Source organism: Erinaceus europaeus, chromosome 12 (genome assembly GCF_950295315.1).
Source record: "Erinaceus europaeus chromosome 12, mEriEur2.1, whole genome shotgun sequence".
NCBI lineage: Eukaryota > Metazoa > Chordata > Mammalia > Eulipotyphla > Erinaceidae > Erinaceus > Erinaceus europaeus.
In genome coordinates, this window is record NC_080173.1 from 25,268,993 (window position 1) to 25,291,491 (window position 22,499).

The 22,499-nt window shown below is 45.3% G+C and overlaps 1 protein-coding gene across 5 annotated transcripts in view; it reads left to right on the top strand.

The window, feature by feature from the left end:
• PRICKLE2 (prickle planar cell polarity protein 2) overlaps nucleotides 1-22,499 on the top strand; it is a 411,818-nt gene that overhangs the window by 356,111 nt on the left and 33,208 nt on the right. For all 5 annotated transcript variants that reach the window (XM_060202967.1, XM_060202969.1, XM_016187079.2 and 2 more), the window contains one exon: nucleotides 5,651-6,520. In XM_060202967.1, coding sequence (XP_060058950.1) covers nucleotides 5,651-6,520 — 870 coding nt within the window. The remainder of the gene's footprint in view (nucleotides 1-5,650; nucleotides 6,521-22,499) is intronic.

Consider the following 22,499-nt stretch of genomic DNA (forward strand, 5'->3'; position numbering starts at 1 on the left):
CAACAATAACAATAATAACCACAACAAGGCTACATCAACAAGGGCAACAAAAGGGGGGAAAAATGGCCTCCAGGAGCAGTGTATTAGAGGTGCAGGCACTGAGCCTCAGCAATAACCCTGGAGGCAAAAAATAAAAAAAAAATGCAATTCAAGGGCTGGAAGTGAAGCACCTGGTTGAGTGCACACATCACCATGCACAAGGACCCAGATTCAGGCCCCCAGTCTCCACCTGCAGGGGGCAAGCTTGACAAGTAGTAAAGCAATGCTGCAGATTTCTCTCCCTCTCGCCTCTCAATTTCTCTCTGTCCTATCAAATATAAGAAAAATTAAAAATAGGGGAGTCAGGCTCAGTGGGTTAAGCACACATGATGCAAAGTGCAACGACTGGTGTAAAGATCCCCGTTCCAGCCCCCGGCTCCCCACCTGCAAGGGAAGTTGCTTCACAGGTGGTGAAGCAGGTCTGCAGGTCTTTGTCTCTCCCTCTCTGTCTTCCCCTCTTCTCTCTATTTCTCTCTGTCCTATCCAACAACGACAACAATAATAACTACAACAATAAAACAACAAGGGCAACAAAAGGGAAGAAATAAATTAAAAGAAAAAGGAAATTTAAAAAACCCAACTCATAATTAATAAGCGAAAAGGAGAATTTCTTGATTCACATTACTTGGACGGCCAAAGAATTTGCTGCCTCCCAGTCAGGATCCCCTCAGGGGATCAAACAAATTCTGTTTTTTCCTCTGTGTCTCAGCTCAGCTTGTCTCCTGTTGGCATCATTTAGAAGCAAGGTCTCTGCACATCGTGGCCATGATAAACCTTCAATTATACGTAGTCTCAGTATTTACATTCTTGAAAGGAGTGGTAGTCTCCAGAATCCAAGTCAGGTGCTCCTAATAGGAATCAGGCAGACAGGCCCTGGTTTGGTCATATGTTCCACCTTGGAAACAAAGAGACAAGAGAATAGGGTGTTCCTTGTGGTCTGTCTGAGTCATTGTCCCATCCCTAAGGTGGGGCTAGGTAATGTATAGCCCCACTACCATGAGGGAGAGAGAAGTTCTCAGAAAGAAGATGCAAGGGGAAAATGTAAACAGATGTCTTCCACAGTCTCCTTGGAAAAACTAAAGGACCAGCAGAGAGAGAAGCCAAAGCAGTCATCCTGGTGGGAAGGGCTCATTAAGAAAACCAAATGGCTGTTGGCAAGCACTTTATTAAGGGGGGAGAACTAAAAAAAAAAAATGGCCCAGCCAAAACCAGCAAGGAAACCTAAATAGTTCTTAAGCTGTAAGCTTCCCAAAGCAGTAGATCTAGGGATGGTGAAAATCATTTTTTTCTTGCAAATAACTGATTTATTCAACTCTTCAGTGCTGTTTCAAATCAGGCTGCAGCAGTCATTTCTTTACTCAACTCGTCTGCTCTGGTACCATGAGAAAAAGGCACCCTTTAAAAAAAAGAAGAAGAGAAAAAAAAGAAACACAGGATTGGCAGTGAATGAATGTGAGCCCAGCCACCAGTCTTCCAGTGGCTTGTGCAATTCCAAGAAATGGCTCACAAGCTGCCAGCTTCTTACCTGTGGTGGGGAGATGTGATAACCAGTCTGGGAGCCCGTTTTACTCGATTTTTATCAGGAGCAACAAGAGGTGGCTTTGTCTCTGTCTTCCTGATCCAGTAGAGGTGGTGCATTTCAAATGATAAATGAGCTAGGCGTCTGAGAGCTTTGTGAGCTAAGATAAATCACAGCTTTGTGGACAAGGCATCCACCGTGTGATCCCTTGTTGTATGGTCCTTATTGGGGAGTTCCTTCCCAGAGACTCAGGCTGGCTTTCTTAGGGCCTCACCCAGTATAGAGCCTGCACCAGACCTAGCATTGAGTGTAATCATGCAGACATCTCTGTCCAACAACACTCCTTGCTAGGGGCCTGGATGACAAGCTGGTCTCCAAACACCTCAGGTCCTCACTCTCACACCTAGGGTTTTAACCAGGCAGCTTTCAGATCTCTCAAGATGAATGCCATTAAACAAAGTTCCTATGTTGCTTAAGAGCTGGGGAGACAGGGAGCTTGGTTTTGACAGGTGGTGGGCCTGTGAGGAAGGACAGGGGATAGGGGGAGGGGTGTCAGAGAAAAGCATGCAACTTCCTGACCCCACTTTGCTCACTGCAGGTCTGGAGCTGCAGGTAGGTGGTGACTCAGATAAAAGAGCTGGGTGGACAGAAATCTTACCTAAGGCAGTGGTGCCCCTTCCTGTTAGGGTTTCTGCTTCTTTTCTCCCTTTTCCTTAGATGCTAAAAAGCCTCCCCAGAAACTGCCACTTACTGCTGTCACTCGGGGGCCTGGGAGAGAGAGAATCTGTCTGTTGCCACAGCATGAACACCTGGGAAGCCACTCTGTTTTCTTCTTACTCTTTGAGGCTGTAATTGGCATTTCCTTCTCCTTCCTTCTTAAACCCCTAAATCAGTATTTTCTCAGGGGAGGAGAGCTCTTGTGGCCTGCTATGTTATCACTGCAAGAGTGAAATTCTGCCCCTGATTTTTTTTTTTTCCCTAAATCCACTGCCCTGTAAAACATACATTTCCCATAACAGCGAAAGGATGTGCTCTGTAGATCATGCAGACCACAGCCTCTCAGTGCTTCACTCTGACCATATAATACAAATATTCCAGATTTATACAGCCACTCTGAGCGGACCCTGCATCAGGCAGCCGTTGCCAGGGCAACAGGGCTTTTGCCTGCAAGCATCAGAGTAAACAGTCCTATAAACAGACCAAGGCTGGAGCAGCAGTAGACACATACACCCTCGGAGAAGTGCTCAGAGGGCTTAGAGAGGGAATAAAAAAGGAACGCTTAGATGTGAAACAGCAGAGCCCTTTTCCAGATGTTTCGAGTTCAGGAGCAGTTCAGAGAACCATCTGACATGGGTGATGTTTATCAGAGGCCTCAGTCCTCGGCCTGTAGGGCCACTAAGTAACACTGCTTCCACCCCCAACACTCCCTCCCTCTACACCAAACCAGCTTTCCACAAGGCCCCTCATCCCAGCTGGGTGGCCTCACTATATCTGAGCATGTTTCCTTGCTGAAGCAGCTGGTAGAACACAGGGTGCCTGTGTCCCTCTGATAGGGAGCTGGTATGGTGGCAGTACTTGGGCTGCAGCACTCAGTAGAGGCTCCCAGACATCAGCACAGGCTCTCTGCAAGGGAGAGAAAACTGGGCTAGCTGCAGAGTTCTTTCTTGGTCTATATCCAGGTAGCAACCCTCATTGCTGAGGGAGGCAGTCCTCATGGTGACCAGGCACAGGTCTAAGTAGTCCCTGCACACTGAGTCAGTCCTCACAACCACACTATGGAGAAAGTGCTGTTTCCATCCTTACTTGACTGCAAAGGAAGTCAAGACACAGAGACATGAAACCACTTACTTAGGGTCACACAGGTAGACATCAACAGAGCTAAGCAGATTCTGCTGAGTCCACATAGATGGATTCCTTCATCTTTGCAACCAGCTGGAAGGAATTGGAGTTGGGATTTATCTGAGTCCTGAAACTTTACCTTGAGCTGCTATAGATTTTGGCCTCCTGGTGTGGCCTTCCCTGCTCACTCTCTTCCTAACTAGTTGTTGCTCCACCCTAACTAGTTGTTGCTCTTTTTAGAAATGCCAGCTCTGAGAAGTAGTTGATTATCAGTCTTACTCTGGGCTTGGGCCTCTAGCTCCTCTGAAAATTCCCTATTAGTTCCTAAAGGCAGACTCCCAATAAAGAGAGACTCTGTAGTTTAAGAAGCCTGTGGAGGAAACTTTTCTAGGCCACTCTCTCTCTTCTGGGAATCCAGGGACATAAAGGTAGGAGTGTAGAACTCAGAGAATCCCAGGCTCCTCTGATGTTCTTGCCCTTCCCTTTCCCCCCCTCCTTTATTCACTGTCTCTCCAGCTACATCTCCAGGAGGGATTCCTGGAAAGTCTAGGATCGGCACTCTTGTCTCTAAAGGCAAAGGGTCATATTTACACTATCCTTCTGGAAAGACTTCTCAGACATCAGGAAATTTACAAGGATTCCCCTTTGTCCCACAGTAATTGCTAGCTCTGCATTCTCCACAGGCTTTCCCATTGGAGAAGGCCCCCACAGTTCCCAACTGCCATTCTACCAATTTAGCAACAGCAGTTAATATATATATATATATATATATATATATATATATATATATAGAGAGAGAGAGAGAGAGAGAGAGAGAGAGAGAGAGAGATCCCATGTGTCCCTATGTTGACACCAGCCTCTTGTTGGCCAGGGGCAGGTGACATGCCCACCCTGGAAGTTGGTGAGCTGGGAGATAGGAGGCTGGGCTGCCTGGTGCTGAGTCCAAGTGTGACTCTCTAGCCCCACCTTTCACATAGGACCTAAAGGTGGCAGAAAGAGGGTGCCCATGAGGATTTCCAGATAAGGGAAGAAGGGAGTCTGAGAAGCCAGACTGGCTGGGAGTATCTGGGGCACTGGGCCGGCTCCCTCGTGTGCAGGTGTGCAGGTGTCCAGGATCCTGTAAGTCCTGGCCTGAGGCAGAGACGTGTTCCTTCCACTCTAGTGGAGTGAAGGGGAGTGTGACACATGTATGTGGGGGAATGCTGCCACTGGCAAACCACACTTCAAGTTTTATTTTACTGAGAGTAGCATCTGATTTCTTAAAAGGTGTTGAAATCCACTTATTATTTTCCTTTTTAATTCTGCCGCTCACAGTGATCATTACCACTTGGAATGGAATGGTAGACTGTGGTGATGGGGTTCGCTTTCTCCATCTATTCAGTCCCATAGGAGGAGTCCCTGTGATCATTTTCCTTCAGATCCCACAGAAACTTAATAACCCCATCCTCACCGAGAAAGCAAACTAACCTGCATATATGCAGTAGAGAAGTGTCTAACAGTAGTCACATTGTAAGACAGAGAGAGAGATAAGACACAGCAGATAAGGTGAACATAATAGAAATCATGATACTAGGTACTAGGTTTGGCAGGCAGTCTACTCCAAGTAGTGGGCATTTGTGGGAGTTCCAGAAAAGCAGTGAAAGAGATGGTCTCCATATCATGCTTTTGGGCAGAGGAAGCAGCATAATTGTTAGGCAAAGAAACTCTCATGCCTGAGGCTCCAAAGTCCCAGGTTCAATCCCCTGCACCACCATAAACCAGAGCTGAGCAGTGCTCTGGTTAAAAAAAAAAAAAAAAAAGGAGGGGGTGGGGTAGAAAGACTCCTGCAATTCCTTGTTGTGTTTCATTAGGCAAGTTATTTCATCTCTGGTACCTCTGTTTTTCTACTCTGAAAAATGGAAATAGTATTCGAAACCTGCCTCATACAAGGGAAGGTTTAAGTGAGATGACACTTTTGCAAAGCATTTCCAGCAGTGCTCTGTCATTTGTTTGCATCATTATGGCTGTTTGTGAGAAAATTCTGGGACAGGCTATTCTGATCTGATTTCTTTGTTCCAAGAGCACATGAGTTAAGAAGGAGCTTTATCAAGGGACTTTCATAAAAAGTCCTGAATACCATTTACTTGTGGGATTCATCGATTTATTGACATTTCATTCTGTTATTCAGCAAGCCTGAGCCAAAGCAGAATGCTGTGTGTTTTGTGTTACAGTGAAGCGCTTTACAAACTTTTTCCATATCTCTTCTCTCCCTAGGGATTGACCAAGGTCAAATGACCTATGATGGCCAACACTGGCACGCCACCGAGTCCTGTTTCTGCTGTGCTCACTGCAAAAAGTCCCTCCTGGGGCGGCCATTCCTCCCAAAGCAGGGTCAGATATTCTGCTCCCGGGCCTGTAGTGCCGGCGAGGACCCCAATGGCTCTGACTCATCTGACTCAGCCTTCCAGAATGCCAGGGCCAAGGAGTCCCGGCGCAGTGCCAAAATTGGCAAGAACAAGGGCAAGGTGGAGGAGCCCATGCTGAACCAGCACAGCCAGCTGCAGGTGAGCTCCAACCGCCTGTCAGCTGACGTAGATCCCCTCTCGCTACAAATGGATCTGCTCAGCCTGTCCAGTCAGACCCCCAGCCTCAACCGGGACCCCATCTGGAGGAGTCGAGAAGAGCCCTATCATTACAGCAACAAGATGGAGCAAAACCAGTCCCAGAGCCCTTTGCAGCTCCTCAGCCAGTGCAACATCAGAACTTCTTACAGCCCAGGAGGGCAGGGGGCTGGGGCCCAACCTGACATGTGGGCCAAGCACTTCAGCAACCCCAAGAGAAGCTCTTCACTGGCCATGAAGGGGCATGGGGGCAGCTTCATCCAGGATTGCCGAGAAGACTATTACCCAGGCCGGCTGAGATCCCAGGAGAGCTACAGCGATATGTCTAGTCAGAGCTTCAGTGAAACCCGAGCCAATATCCAGGTTCCCAAATACGAGGAAGAGGAGGAGGAAGGTGCACTGTCCACCCAGCAATGTCGGACCCGCCATCCAATCAGTTCCCTGAAGTATAATGAGGACATGACGCCTACAGAGCAGACCCCTCGGGGCTCCATGGAGTCACTGGCCCTGTCGAATGCAACAGGTAGGTCCTGAGAGGGGTTGGCAGGGAGCAATAAGTCATCTGTGGGCCACCCTATCCCGGTCTGGAGGATTTTAGTGTGACTGTGCTATGTGTTCCTTTGTAGCAGACTTACTGAGGAAGGAGAACCTAGGTTTCAGACTGCTGAGATCTTGATCAGATTATCAAAACCAGAGCCCGAGACAGGAATTAGGTTTGCTGGTGATGTGTTAGGAGCATGTGATACTCCCAAGGGAGTGTGAGAGAAAAAGGAGAAGATTAAAATAGGAGCCTGAGGAAGCATGAGTCTGCCTGCAGTCTGTTGCCACAGGGGACTCTGGGGAGTGAGCAGCACTGAGAGGTGATTGTCCCTGATGATAATAGTGGTGTGTGTGTGTGTGTGTGTGTGTGTGTGTGTGTGTGTGTGTTACACCACTACCTCAGCCATTCCGTGGCTGTGGACTGCTGTGAAGCCACTTAAGAACCAGTTTGTAGATGTGAGCATGGGACCAGGTAGCCCCTGCTGCCTGAGGGTCTCATTCAAGGGAAAGGGCAGCTGTGAGCTGAAGGCAGTTCTCAGACCAGGGTGTGCTGCTCAGGACACCAAAACATTCATCCAAAGCTGTTCTGACCTCCAGTATCGAACAAGGAAGTGGTTTTACCATGTAAATGAAGACATAAAAATGTGATTATGTGCATCAAGGTGAAGCAGCTGGTTAAACACACATGTTACCACATGCAAGGACCTGCCTGGGTTCAGTCCTGCAGTCCCCACCTGCAGGAGGGAAGCTTCACAAATGGGGAAGCAGTACTGCAGATGTCTCTCTCCTTCTCTATCTACTGCTTGCATCTCGATTTCTATCTGTATCAAATAAAAGTAATATAAATGGAAATGTGATTATTCAAGGGGAAGGTGGACATGCTAAAAGGGTAGATGCAAAGAAGAAATTATCCAGTACCTACTCTTGCCAAACAAGTTGTCCAGTTGGTTTGTGTATCCATGGGTATCCTCTTTGAGTCTGGCCATTCAGAGTCTGTTTGGACGATCAGGGATGACAGAACATAGTGAGGCAGGTGCTAAATCTGGCACCTTTAGGACCTCTGAGAGCAGTGTGACACAGTGTCCAAGCCTAGGCTCAGTGTACTCCTCTTACAGGACTGGCACGGTGTTACAGGTCCCACAGGTAAATTGTATGTGACATATTTTGTGATTCCATCTTGCTTAAAAGGGCCAGGCATTATGGATCAGAAGTTAGAGAGTGGCCCTTCAAAATGGGCCACTTTGAGAAGTCCTCCTCTGGAAGGTATTAAGCATGTCTGCCCCTTGGATTGGGACACTAGATATGAGATACACAAACACACATGCTACCTCTCACAAGAGAGACTCTTATTGTCATCTGTGTCCACATGGAGACTGTAATAAACCTGTGTGTCAACCCCATTTGGAGTAGACAGCCAGAGCTCAGCTCTTATCCTCCATTGCCTCATGAAATAGATTTAAACTCTCTGCTGGAAAAGCAAAACCTCTCTTTGAGTTATAGGATGTCTGCACCATGTGTTCTTACCTTTTATCCCCTCAAATGCTTTCCCATCTGTGTTCTCATTTGCCCAGAAGGACAAATAGCAGGTGTCCTTACTCCCATGCTTCAGTTAAAAAATAAAAAAGAAAGAAAGAAAGAAAAAATGAGGCCTTGGTGACTAAGCACCTCGCCTAATGTCACAGAAGTGAGCGACTTGTGCAGAGTGATGATGCCGGGCTTCCAGCCCAGTTTGTGCTATTCTCAAAAGACTTATGTGCTATAATTATTTAAGAGACCAGGAGATAAATATGTAATTCAGCCTCTGAAGCAGAGTTTCTCAAAGCTAGAACACCTGCATCAGAATCATTGGGCTGTTTGATTAAACCATGGACTAAGGGGCCTCCCACCCTTCCAGCCCTGCTTCATTAGTCTCTGCAGAGATGGGGCCTGGGAATCTGCATGCCAGTTAACTCCCTACTAATGCCAGTGGAGCCATTTTCTGAGAACAGTTGTTCCCTGGTCTTGTGTGTTCTGGCTTTTCTTTAACTCATATTATGCCTTAGGAAATCAGGAGAACTGGGGGCTTGAAGCATACTGGAAAGGCCCTGTGGATCCTTCTCTCATCCTCAGAAAGAGATGGGAAATTCGTCCTTATGGCTTTCTATGGGTCCTTGTTCAAAGAGATTAATGCCCCTTGGTCCCTGAGATCTGAGGAAAGCTCCCCTGAGCCATATCAGCTAAAGCTGAGAAAGTTCCTCAGATCAGCACTGTCCAACAAAGTAGCCACAAGCCAGATTGGTCTGTTGAGCTTTGAATTAATTGAAACTAAAGTCCCAGACTATCAGTGGTTCTTTCTACCCACAGGTCAAGTGCTTCAGGAGCAGTGAGCTGAATTTTAAATTTTCATTTGATTTTAGCCCATGTCAATTTCAGTAGCCACAGGAAGCCAGGAGCAATCCTGTTGGACAGATCCTAGCAGAGAGTGGATAAGAGGGGCATCCTTAATAGTCTCTTTGGAAATTCTCACATGAACCCTGATTTTTAGAGTCTCTTTAATGTTAGGAGAACTCACTCTTCCATACAGTCATCATCATGCTGAAGCTATGTTTACTTTAACAAATGGTTCAAGTTCTTTATAGCCTCATTTCCTCATCTGTGGGATTTGGTGAGTAAAAGGACTACTCTGTAGGATTTTTGCAAGAATTAAATGATAGGGAGTCGGGCTTTAGCGCAGCAGGTTAAGCGCAGGTGGCGCAAAGCACAAGGACTGACGTAAGGATCCCGGTTCGAGCCCCTGGCGACCCACCTGCAGGAGGGTCGCTTCACAAGCAGTGAAGCAGGTCTGCAGGTGTCTATATTTCTCTCCCCCTCTGTCTTCCCATTCTCTCTCCATTTCTCTATGTCCTATCCAACAACAATGACAACAATAATAACTACAACAATAAAACAACAAGGGCAACAAAAGGTAATAAATAAATTAAATAAATATTTTTTAAAAATTTTTAAAAAGAATTAAATGATAGTGTACTTAACCCACATAGCCTTCTACTATTACATATTGCCTGATACTCCTTTTTTTTTGGTCATCATTGGGGCTTTGCAGCTCTAGGGTGACTTTTTTCAGATAGAGACAGAGAGAGTGAATGAGACCACAGCACCTGAGTTTCCTTCAATGCTATGGGGGCAGGTTTTGAAAAAAGGATGACAAAGCAGCGCACTATCCAAGTGAGCTTGGATAATCAATAATAATCACCAGTCCTGATTATTATTTCTACTCTCTTACTCCAAATATAACAGTGCAAAGCTTGGCCCCCTTGGGGTGTTTGAACTGTTGTTCACTTCTGGTACCCACCAGCCACATAGCTTTGCATTTTCAGGTTTGAAACTGCTCGTGGCATCCTCTGTCTCCTAACCAGTCTGAGAAGAGCATGCAGCAGGGAGCTAGAGAAGTCCGTTCTGTGCCCCTTTGTTTCTATGGAGTAGTCAAGCACGACAATGCAGAAGAAAAATTATGAGTGTCATTCTGAGCACAGTGTTGCTGGTTGTCACTGCAGGCAGGCCTGAAATAGCCTCGCACGCCCTCCCTGTGCTCACACACACTGGCACATGGTGTTGACTCAGTGTGGACTGCCAGCCTTTTTTCTGCCGACCTTCACTGTTGTGTCTGAATTTTAATAGGAATGTCAGTAGCTGTTTGAGAAGGAGGCATTCTGAACCACTGGGTCACCTTTAAATCCTAGTATCATAGTCTGTGAATGACTAGGTACTTGCTGAGAAAGACTCAGTCAGAATTCCTGGGGCCTCCCATAAGGCTAGATTTTAGGATAGTGTTGATTTGCTTCACCCATGCTTTATAACTTTTGTTACTGACTAAGTCTAGAGTGTTTAATCAGGCATGAAGCATGATCTTTCTGTGGGCAGCATATTTCCATAGAACAGATCTGGGAAAATAGAATGCCTGTGATTTGCTAGACCCAGCTTCAGCCTTGGGCACTTCCTAGGTTGTTTAAAACTCAGAGTATCCTGTCTCCTTTCCTTGGAAAACATAGTCTTCCCTCATACGCACACAAATTGAGTCAGGTGGGCACAGTCACCATACACTCCATTACCACATGGGAACCTTGAAGAAAGTTGTCAGCCCTGCCTTTGCCTGCATGCACCTCTGAAGGAGCTCACAGGCTGGGTGATAATGGTGTTAGAAATAGTATAGGGGACAAGGAGATAGTGTAATGGTTATGCAAAAAAAAAAAAAAAGTATATCCCTGAGGCTCCAAATCCCCAGGTTCAATCCCTCACACCATCCTAAAGCAGAGTTAAACAGTGCTCTGGGCCTGGGTGGTGGTACACCTCATTGAGCACATGTGTTATAATGCACAAGGACCCAGGTTCAAACCCCTGGTCCTCACCTGCAGGGGGAAAGCTTTGTGAGTGGTGAAGCAGCGCTACAGGTCTCTCTCTCTCTCTTTTGTCCTCTTTATCTCCCCTACCCTCTCTATTCTGGCTGTCTCCATCCAGTAAGTAAAATTTTTTTAAAAGCCTTTAAAAAAAAAGAAGAAGAAAAAGAATTGGAACTGGTCATGTCAAGCAGAGTCCCACCATGGGAAATCCAGAAACAGTCAGCCCGTCCCCAGTATAGGCCACCAGTGTGGAATAAGAAGACTGGGAAGATAGCTATTCCTTGTAGATTTGTAAGGAGTATGTGAGTCAGAGAGAGCTGGGAAATGCAGTAGAAAAGCAGGTGTGGCTGGGTGTGAGGAAAAGGGAATTCCTTAGACAGTTCTGTTCATTTACTCATTCATCCATTCATTCATCCAGCAAATGTGATATAAATATCTGTCTACCTTTTGGTTTATAGTAGAATGAAGGAGAGCCTGGACTCTGAACTGGTCTGTTAGGGTTAGAAACTGAACTTAACAGTTTCATCAACTTACAGCACCTTGGGAAACTAGCTTATCTAGTCTGTGCCTTGGTTTCCTCATCTTTGAAATGGAGTGAAAACTGGCTTAAAGGATTATTGTGAGACTTCAATGGATTCATTCATGGAAATTCAGGATGTTGCCTATTACCCTCTGAGTCCTGAGGCACTGGTAGCCACCCCAATCCGTGAGGTGCAAGAGAACCCATGCTTAGGATGCATGTGGGCTGTGCTGTCTTGTTGTGCAATTGAGTGGACAGTAGCTATGTCCTCATGCAGTGTGGAGTTGCATATGTGGTAAGCTTGGGATTCAGAGGGCATGTCAGGAGGGATGAAGTCAAGTCAAGATCAGTAAAAGCATCCTGGAAAAGTGATGCTTAAGGAATTGAAAAAAAAAAGCGTTTCAGGGAGTCAGGTGATAGCGACGCGGAAAAATCACACATGGCGCAAAGCGCAAGGACTGGCATGAGGATCCCAGTTCGAGCCCCCAGCTCTCCACCTGCAGGGGAGTCACTTCACAGGCAGTGAAACAGGTCTGCAGGTGTCTGTCTTTCTCTCCCCCTCTCTGTCTTCCCCTCCTCTCTCCATTTCTCTCTGTCCTATCCAACAATGATGACATCAATAACAACAACAATAATACTACAACAATAAAACAACAAGGGCAACAAAAAGGAAATAAATAAATAAATATTTTTAAAAGCGTTTCGGGTAGCAATAACAGCATGTGCAAAGGTCTGGTGGTAAAAATACGAAGTGTAAAGCACGGAAAGAAAGCCCTGTATCTGGAGGGAGCACAAAGAGCAGTTCTTCTTCTTCTAGCGTTTGCCCTTCTTCCGTAGCCAGTCAACAGCGTCAGGTTGAAAGCTGTCAGGAGCTGCTTGTTGCTGGCTTTGAAAGTGACTGGGATCCATGTGGATTCAGTCAGCTAGGAAGGATCGTCAGTTTCCCCAATGAATGGGTACTCACTGGATGCACCACGAGAAGGTCGATCCAATGCATCCCAAAGAGCAGTAAGGCTGGGAAGGACATTTTAAGTGTGGAGGTCTCCCACAAAGGGCAGAGAGAAGTCCTTGAAGTTTCAGACCAGAAGAGGTAAAGTGAGCAGGTTTGCATTTTTAAAAATTCTCTTTCTCTCTCTGACTGTTGGTGCTGGGAATTGATTGGAAGAGGGCAAGGAGACCCCTGGGCAGGCAGTCTAGGGTCATGTGATCCAGGCAAAAGGCAGAGGGACTAGGGTCAAGGTGTGAACAGTGCAAAGACTGAAATGAGACCCCTGATATGATGGGGAACTTTATAGAGACCTGGCAGAAGTTGGCAGTGCCCCTGGGGAAAGTCTCTGGGGAAGGAGTGCTTCAGAAGCCTGGAAATAGATGAAAGTTTGCCAAGTCTGTGCTGTTTGACCCAGATCACCATCAGCTGAAAGCCCATGCATCACTGGCCTGGGTCTTCAGCTGTGGAGCTGGAGCTGAAGCCTGAAGGGGCAGCTTCCCATTTGGGTCCGTCAGGGTTGTACTGCGCATGTCCACACTGTCAGCACATAAATATCACCTGCTCACCCTGGGAAGCATGGAGACAGACCCATTGCTGGGGGTGATGGGAAAAGCATGAGAAAACAGCAGTGTGGGGGTATGAAGCACAAACCAGAACAGCTTACTTTCCCAAGAATGTTTTAAAAGTTCTCTAATCCCTATAATGCGAAACGTGTCTATATTGAATTTGGAGAAGGAACATTTTTCCTGCTCTTCTGCATAGCTCGAATATCCACCCTCTAACCCAATTTCTTTATTTAAATCATTGGGTACAAGTTCCTAACCAGCTGGCACCTCAGACGTGCTCATAAATTGCCTGGCCCAGATCTTTCTGTTCATTCCCTTTGCTGGGGAGGATGTGCAACCCACTCTGGAAATGGAGACTTTAAAGCCTGGAGCTTACATTGCATTCTCTGGTTGAGCACAGGGCCAGCCAGGGAAATACTTGGGGGTTTTATAGGGAAGGTCTTTATTCATTGGAATAACAGAAGTCTTTTGAAACTCAGAATTTCAGTTCCAGCTGATCTAAGCCGACAATACATGGTTTTAACCAAGTAACTATGAAGTGTCCAGATTTCTGGTTCCAGAAACAGCTGAATCCAGATTCCCAGATGGTGTCCTTGGGACTTAGCATGGTTCCATCTCTCCTTTCTTTTTCCCTCCACCTTGGCTTCCGTCTCAGGATTCTCTACCCACAGGGGTCTTCCTTGAGCATCAGGAGTAGATGACAGGCACCTGCTGTTTCCTAAAAGGGTGACCCAGAGTTTAAGGATTGAGTCTCAGGAGGCTGGGCAGCAGTGCACCTGGTAGAATGCACACATAGCAGTGCACAAAAACCCAGGTTCAAGCCCCCTAGTCCCCGCTTGTAGTAGGGGGAATGTTCACACGTGGTGAAACAATGCCACAGGCCTCTCTCTCTCTATTTCCTTTCCATGTCTCCCTCTCTTTCACCTCACTTTCTTCCCCTCCCTCTCTACCCCTGTCTCCTTCACCTCTCAGTTCCTCTCCGTTTCTATTCAAAATAAATATAATATTTTTTAAATTGAGTCTTGGGGCCAGTTGGTGGCACAACTAATAAAGCAGAAAGTTATCAAACTCAAGGACCTAAATTTGAGACCCACAGGAGGGAAACTTCATGAGCGATGGAGCAGGCTGCAGGTGTTGCTCCCTTTCTCACCATGTTTCTTTCTGTCCCTATCACAAAATAAATAAACAAATAAAAGAACTGAGTCTCATTTGGCTGTTTGGGGTCACTTAACAGTTATTGAATTAACTCCTGTAATGAATGGAGATTGCTCTGATTGGCCCAGCCCAGGTCACATGCCCAGCCTGGTACTCAACAGTGGAGTCAAGACCAGTAAAAATGTAGGAATTGAGAATGGAAATGGAGGACATCCCCAAAAGAAAACAAGGGTGTGAATTCAAGGATAGAGGGACTGTGCTGCAAGGAAGTACAAGTCAGATACAATAGATAGTCCATATGTCTTTTTTTTTTTTCTTTTTGGGGGGATTAATGTTTTACAATTGACAGTAAATACAATAGTTTGTACATGCATAACATTTCCATATAACAATATAACCCCCACTAGGTCCTCTGTCATCTTTTTCTAGGACCTGTAGTCTCCCCCCTGACCCACCCCAGAGTCTTTTACTTTGGTGCAGTACACCAACTCCAGTTCAGGTTCTACTTGTGTTTTCTCTTCTGATCTTGTTTCTCAACTTCTGCCTGAGAGTGAGATCATCCCATATCCATCCTTCTGTTTCTGACTTATTTCACTTAACATGATAGTCCATATGTCTGACGCTCACCCCCATTATTTGTTCCTTCTTTCAGAAACCAGCTGTGTGAACTGTTTGTCACGTGTGCTAGCTGTGGTTTTCTGGAGATGGAGCTTTGGTCTTTGGCATATGTCCCTGTGGTGGTCTTAAGGGATTTGAGACCAGCAAAGTATTTTGATAGGCAAGGTAGAAAGAGCCCAACTCACACACACATTCTCTCTCTCTCTCTCTCTCTCTCTCTCTCTCTCTTTACCTCTCTCTCTCTCTCTCTTCTCTCTCTGCCTGTCTCTGTCTCTGTCTCAAGGACACCATTCAGGAACACTTGCTAACTAGTCCATTGGGGGTTACTTCAGTGCTTCTCAGAGAAGCTGAGTCCTCTTGTCATGTTTCTGAGCAAGGCTCAGTACCCAGGGCCAAAAGCAAGCCAACAAGGTGAAAGGCATGAGAGAAACTGCTTGTTCCTCATGTCTCTGTCTGGATGTTTCTGGTCAGTGGGTAGGGAGCCAAGTGAGAGATGGAGAGCCATGGGCAGGGGCAACAGAGCCCTGGCCAGGCTGCTGCATTGCTTCTCATGTCATGGGCTTGATGACATTTTATGGACTCAAAAGAAATTTTTCCAGTGCCCGGGTTTTTAATAACCATTCTGGAAGTTTATTTATAACTTCATGAGTGTAAGCAGTCATCTGTGCCAGGAGGAAGTAACCATGGCTGCTGACAGGAAAGAAAAGATTGCTGATTTTTTTTTCATTTTATTACTGAAAAAGCAATGCTGGAAAAATGGGCCCAAGGTGGAGGCCAGGAGGTGCTGGACTCTTGAGTGTGGCACAAGAGTTTAAATTATAAAGGGAATATTTTAAAAAGGATGGTGTGTGTAGAACCTTTGAATTTGAGAATTTCACAAAGAGGAATGAGGTCAACTCCTGTCTACTTGGAAGTGAGTTTGAAGCACATGTTTTAATAATGTGCGTTTTTAAATATGAACAATTAGGAAAAGTAGAAGGGAAGAATTAAGATGAAATACAGGTATAGGGACATATATTGCAACTCTCTCACCATCTAACTAATGTTTGTATTTTGATAAATTGTCAGGAGTCTCCCTTAATACTGGTGATTTATTATAAGCTCAGTTCACACTGGGTTTCAAATAATCCAAACACATTTATTATTTTGTATCCTTAGTTTCCTTATCCCTTCATTAGCTTTTTTTTTTTAAATATATATTCTTCATAGATTTTGTAACCCTTTTTTTTTTTCCAACTCCATTGTTTCTTATTGAGGAAATGTTGATTTACAAGGCTACCCCTGATGCCACAGGGATACAGTTACACATTTTTTCCTAGATTGGTGTCAGCACAACTCATCCTCCACCAAATCATTCTCCACCTAAGACACTACTTCTCCAGGGTCCCTTTGCCTCTTTCCCCTTCTAAGTCTGTTGGGTCTGCTATGATAGACCACAATCCATTGAGGTTTCCCCCTGTGTTATAGCTTGCTTTGTTTCTTAAGCCCAATCTATGAGTGCAATTACCTGGTACTCATCCCCCTCCAGCTTATTTCATTCAACATGACTCCCCTGACTTCTATCCATATTATAATAAGAGAGATTTCATTGTTTCTTATGACTGAATCATATTCCATTGTCTATCTATGTCATAGTTCCTCTTTTTATTTATTCATTATTGGTTAGAGATAGAAATTGACAGGGGTGGAGGAGCTAAGGAGAGAGATAGAGACACCAGCAGCTCTACTTCACCATTCGTGAAACATTCCCCCAGGTCTTTGTGCACTGTAGTTGTGTGCACTTAGCCAGGTGTGCTACTGCCTGGCCCCCTGTAGTTTGTTTAACCACTCATCTCTTACTTGGGCTGTTGCCAAATTTTAGCTATTGTAAATAACATTACCATGAATACAGATGAGCATAGATATCTTCAAGTACATGCTTTTGTGTTCTTTGTATATATATGCTGAGGAGAGGAATTGCTGATTGTATTGTAGGTCCATTATTAATAGTTTGCGGACTATTCAAACTGTTTGCCACAGGGGCTGGATCAGTTTACATTCCCAGCAAGAGTATTAGAAGGATTCTTTTCTCTCCACATTCCCCTCACCCCCTGGCACTTGTTGTTTTTGTCTTTTTTGATGTAGCCATAACCATCACCCTTTTAAATGACTATTACTTGTTGAGTGCATGTTTTTACACCTTTTGCATTGAACATTTAGGTAGTTGTCAAAATTATTTGCAGTATATCAACAAATATATATATATATATACATATATATATATATGTATATATATATATATATATATATATATATCCATCCAGGGTTATTGCTCGGACTTGGTGCCTACACTACAAATCCTCTGCTCCTGGAGGCCATTTTTTCCATTTTGTTTCCCTTGTTGCTGTTGTTGCTGTTGTTGTTGGATAGGACAGAGAGAAATTGAGAGAGGAGGGGAAGACAGAGAGGGGGAGAGAAAGATAGACACCTGAAGACCTGCTTCACCGCTTATGAAGCAACTCCCCCAACTCCCCCCCCCATGAGGACCCAGGGGCTCAAACTGGAATCCTTACACTGGTCCTTGTGCTTTGCACCATGTGTGCTTAACCCACTGTGTTAGCGCTCAGCCCATAGTATATTCTTTTCTTTTCTTTTTTATTTTTGACGCTTTGTTTTCCTAAACATAAACCTTCTCAATAGTTTACTTTGACTTTCTCATCTTGACCACTTGGAAAAGCATCTTAGCATCTTCTCCACAAATTGCTTGGTGGTTGTGGGAGGCCTAGCAGAGATTCTGTGTGGACCATCATGTCTCCAAGTGGTGCTTTGTCTGGCTGTGCATGAAGTGCCCCCCAGAGCAGAGGAAAACCAGTGTGATTAAAACCACACTTTGCAGTAAGAGTCAATGGTGCCTGCTTTTGGGAATGTATTTCTCCACGTAAACAACTTTCTACTCCATGTGTCCAGGAACCACTTACCTTCATACTCATCAGGGATGTTTATCACTAGTGCAGATTCTTGGGTCCCACCCCAAACCTGCAAAGAGAATCTCCTAAACTTGGGCCTATGAATCTGAAAACAAGTGCCCTCTTGGAACACTTAGACCTACAAATTCCACTGAGTGAAGGTAACTCCGGCTTTTCATATTATAGTTGAGTGATCAGTTAAAACCACTTTGGGGGAGTCGGGCTATAGCGTAGCGGGTTAAGCTCAGGTGGCGCAAAGCACAAGGACCAGCATAAGGATCCCGGTTCGAACCCCGGCTCCCCACCTGCAGGGGAGTCGCTTCACAGGCGGTGAAGCAGGTCTGCAGGTGTCTATCTTTCTCTCCCCCTCTCTGTCTTCCCCTCCTCTCTCTGTTTCTCTCTGTCCTATCCAACAACGACGACAACAACAATAATAACTACAACAATAAAACAACAAGGGCAACAAAAGGGAATAAATAAATAAAATAAAATATTTTTTTTTAAAAAAAAAAAAAAACACTTTGGTTGGATTTTCACCACCTACCATATCCCTTTGTACTGCTTTTTGCTCTGAGTCTAGCTTCCCATTTTGTCAAAAAAAAAAAATTAGATTCCACTTCTTTTGAAAATATCTGAAGATGCATTAAAAAATTATACAGTAAATAACATCTTAGTGAATTGAGAGCACATTACCTAAAACAGTTTGAATTATGTATCCTTTCATTATGTAGTTTGACTCCTTGAAAAGCAGTACTCTGATTTGAAAGAGTAATCTATAAGCATGGATTAGATCTGAATGAATGGTGGATTGGTTGATTGTTTAATCTAGGATACTTTTCACCATCCCTCTTTAATTTGTTACATGTATCATCTTAAACACTCATGTGATAGTGAGTTTGTCCATGTGTGTGCGTGTGGTGTGTGTGTGTGTGTGTGTGTGTGTGTGTGTGTGCACATGCCCATCCTATTCTGCCAGATATCTCTTCTAACCTGTCCTTCTCAAATAAAAAACAGACTATAACATGTCTCTGGGAGACAGTTGTCACCAGTCAAACTGAGCAAACAGTCAGGGCACCATCTAGAAGATAAAGTCTATGTCTTCCAGCATAAAGTTACTAGGAAAAAGGCTACCTTTTCTCTTTTTGGTAAAAACAAAAACAAACAAACAAAAAAAACCTTAAAAATGCCATGCTGAATTCCCCACTCACTCAGCTAATGCTGGCATATTCCTCCCTTTCTTTTTCTCTGTCCCAGAGAAAATGTATAGCTTTTGTTAACCTCTGACTACCCAAGATTAGGTTTTCTTTGTCACTAACTCAGTTGCCACCTCCTTTCTTTCTCTGCATTTTTTGCATGGGCAAGGAGTGAAGGCAAAAGCACATTCTTTTTGTCCCTTGCACAGAGGAGTAGAAACTTGCCTTCTGTGTAATTAATTCTGTTTTGTAACTTTGAGCTTGGGTCATGTCCTTGACTCTCAACTATGCTAAGTCTAAGGGAATCTTGCTTCCTGAAGACAATCTTCATGGTCAAGTCTGTCTTCCTTCAGGCCAAGGACGCTTGTGGAGACTCGCTTCTGTTCTGACATTGTGCCTTTGGTGAACACATCCTTGGCAGTGCTGCTCAGAAGTGAGCATTTTAAAGTTCATTAGAGTTTCTCATCCTGGTGGAAGCAGGCATCCTGGTAAATGCTTTTCAGATCAGAGGTGCTGCCTTTTAAAGAGGAGAAAAATCTAATTCTGGATGTGCTGATCTTTTTCTGGAAAACAGATTGTGCTCATAATTAGGAAGGAACTGAAAAAGATAGGAACCTTGAATATTTTTTTTCTCTTTTGTTGTACCTGGATGTTGTGTCTTGGATAAAAAGAGTATAAGGGACATTCCCTTCACCCTAGACAAACAGTCCTACACAAATACCAATGTCATGTGAGCAGGATGATCTGTTATAGATCATTGGACTGCCACCTCTCCAGATTTAAAGGAGGTCTCAAAACTTTACATCAGGCTCAACCTGATGCTGTTGACTGGCTACGGAAGAAGGGCAAACGCTAGAAGAAGATTGGGATCTTACCATCGGGATGATATGGTCACTAAGGGACACTGATAGTGTTTGGAGATATTAGTGATTGATACAACTTGGGGTACAGGGCATCCCTGGTTTCAAGTGGGTAAGTGTCAGGAGATCTGCTAAGCCCCCAGCAATGTTCAGAAGAGCACCTTCCCTCTATCAAAGAAGTGCCTGGTCCATAAGCTAGAAGTGCCAGGACTGAGAGGATCTGACCAGACTCAAGCATCTCACTGGAAACCAACTCAGAGCCAGATCTGTGGAGGGCCTGATGTCTTGACACTAGGCCCATCAGAAGCGCTGCCTTAGTGGCTGAAAGCCTTCTTTCTGCTTCTTGGTCTGACCCCCAGCTGCAATGCACATGGGCAGTTTTGTGTTCTAAGGTTACGCTGAACTGGGAGAAATCTACCACCCATCTTGCTGTGTGACCTCAGGCAAGCAGCTTTGATCTCTCCATCCCTCACTTGTTCCAAAGACAAGTCAGTGGCTGCCTCCTGGGGCTGTCACCAAGCATGAGGCGATATGCAGAGAGCATTTAATTGCATGCCTGGCACATGGCAAACTCAATATCTGAGAGTTATTATTACTCTTATTATTAGATCTCCTGCTGTGCCGACCTCCTGCCACTTTCCTTTTCAGTCTTGTCTCAGCCCATTGCTCACTTGTTGGGGGGGGGGGGCAGGAGGGGGTGAACGACACACAGAAATCCCTCTAATAGGCAGGGATAGAGGAAGACACCCAGAGTCAGTGGGTGTACAGGAGGTTTGGTGGCTCTGTAGATGTCAAGGACCCAGACCCTTGCAGACACCCATGCCCCTCTGCAGCTCAGCTTTTGAGGAATGCTTGTAGCCAGAAAGATGAGCCTTGAATGTCAGTTTCTAACCTTGTCTGAGTTAAAAAGAAGCTACCAGAATCTGTGGCCTAATTATGCCCAAGTAACACCTATTAATGGTAATGGAGCCCAGCCTCCCCAAGTGAGAAATCCAACTGTCAGTTCCCAGACCTCAGCCTTTTCTTGGCTGAGTCCCCCCTCAGCCCCTCATCAATTAATTTCTCTGAGAATTCCCATTTGCCACTGCTTCAAGGAGTTAATTTGTTCTTCCTGGATGAGAAACAGGCCTCGCTTTTAGGTCCTGATCCATAGAGATCATTATTTGCTCCAGAAAGGAGGTTGGCCAGCCCCTTGTGTGCAGATCTGTTTCAAGCTCGAACTCCTCTGTAAGGAGAGAAATTCCAGCCTGGACTGTGTTTCTCAGAAAGCTCTGGTGGACACCAATCCACCTTGTCATCCCTGCATAACCCCTCATCTCTCAGTCACCTCAGAATCTCCTTTGTGTCTCCCTTTCTGCGCAAGCTAAAGCCCCCCCCCCCCCCCCCCAGAGAGCAGGTGGCTTCGTCTCTTGCTTTCCACCTTCTGAAGCTATTGTGGAGAGTATTCTGGGGTAGGGGCATTTGGGTGACACATCTTAATTGAGTTATAACAGGCTGAGTGCATCAGATCAGACAGAGGATACATTTTTTCTGGCTTCCCTGGAGCCTTGGGACTAGCAATCTTAGTGGTTTCAGAGAAGTCCCATTCCCTCCCCACTTCCTCTACCCCCATTGTCATCGAGCAGCTGAACCCCAAGTCCTCCTGGGAACATTGAGATATAAATATAATCCACTCTTAACCCAGCCCCTAATATTGTACACTCCATTATAGAAATTGCACAAGATGCCAAATCCTCCCTCACAGCATGCCCCCCACCAATATAACTCTAGTGAGTTGCCCTTTAAAAGACACCCTTGCTGGTATAGCTCCCCACCCACCCACAATCCCCAAAACCCTGTTAATCTATTGGGTTGCCAGAAAAGTCATGTTGTATTCTTCCATTTTTCTATGCAAAAATGCATCATGACTTTTTTAACAACCCAAAATTTTCTGTATCAGTTTGATGCAAGACTTAACTGGAAATATAAAGAATGTGTGTGTGGGGGGGGAATGACATGATACAAAAATCCTGACTCCGAATCATTTCATATTCATTTATTCGGCAAATATTTACTGAATCCCTACCCTGTGCCAGGCTCTATGCTAGTTGCCAAGTATAGGCTGGTGAATAAATCAGACCCAGTCTCTTTGTGGGTCAGAGCCCCGGCAAGAAACAGATGGCACATTCAAAAGGTAATTACAGAAAGCCTAATGAAGGAGGGCCACTGGGTAGGTGCTGAGTCCTTGGGCAGAGAACTGCAGCCAACCTGTGTAAAAGCAGTTCTGTTCTCAACTCACTAACCTCCTCCCCCTGGATGAAGAGGTTTCACTTACTCTTCAAGCCAGATCTCAAATAATAACTATCAAATTTGTGGAGGGAAGTCCCCATTGCAAGAATGTAGGCGTACAATTCAGCTGGCAGTAAAAGGGTCACAAAATACCAGTGCAAGGTCCTGCAGGGTAGAGGCTTCAGAGCTTCCCTTGCAATGCCAGCTCTTCAGGGCCTGGGGTGGGGTGGGGAGGGAGGGTTGAGAGGTGGGGGGGGGGGGTAGGGGGGGGGTCCTGTGCTGCTCCTCTGGGAGCAGCTGCCAAAATCTGGAAAAGGCCTCAGAAACCTCCCGGGCTAGGACTCCAGACCATCTCAAACTGGCTGAATTCCACTCCTAAATTTATACTAATGCTGTCAGGGGTGGGTTGTCAGGGCCACTCATCTGTTTCATTTTGGGTGTGTCCTCTCCAAATAGCTAGATATTTTTAAATC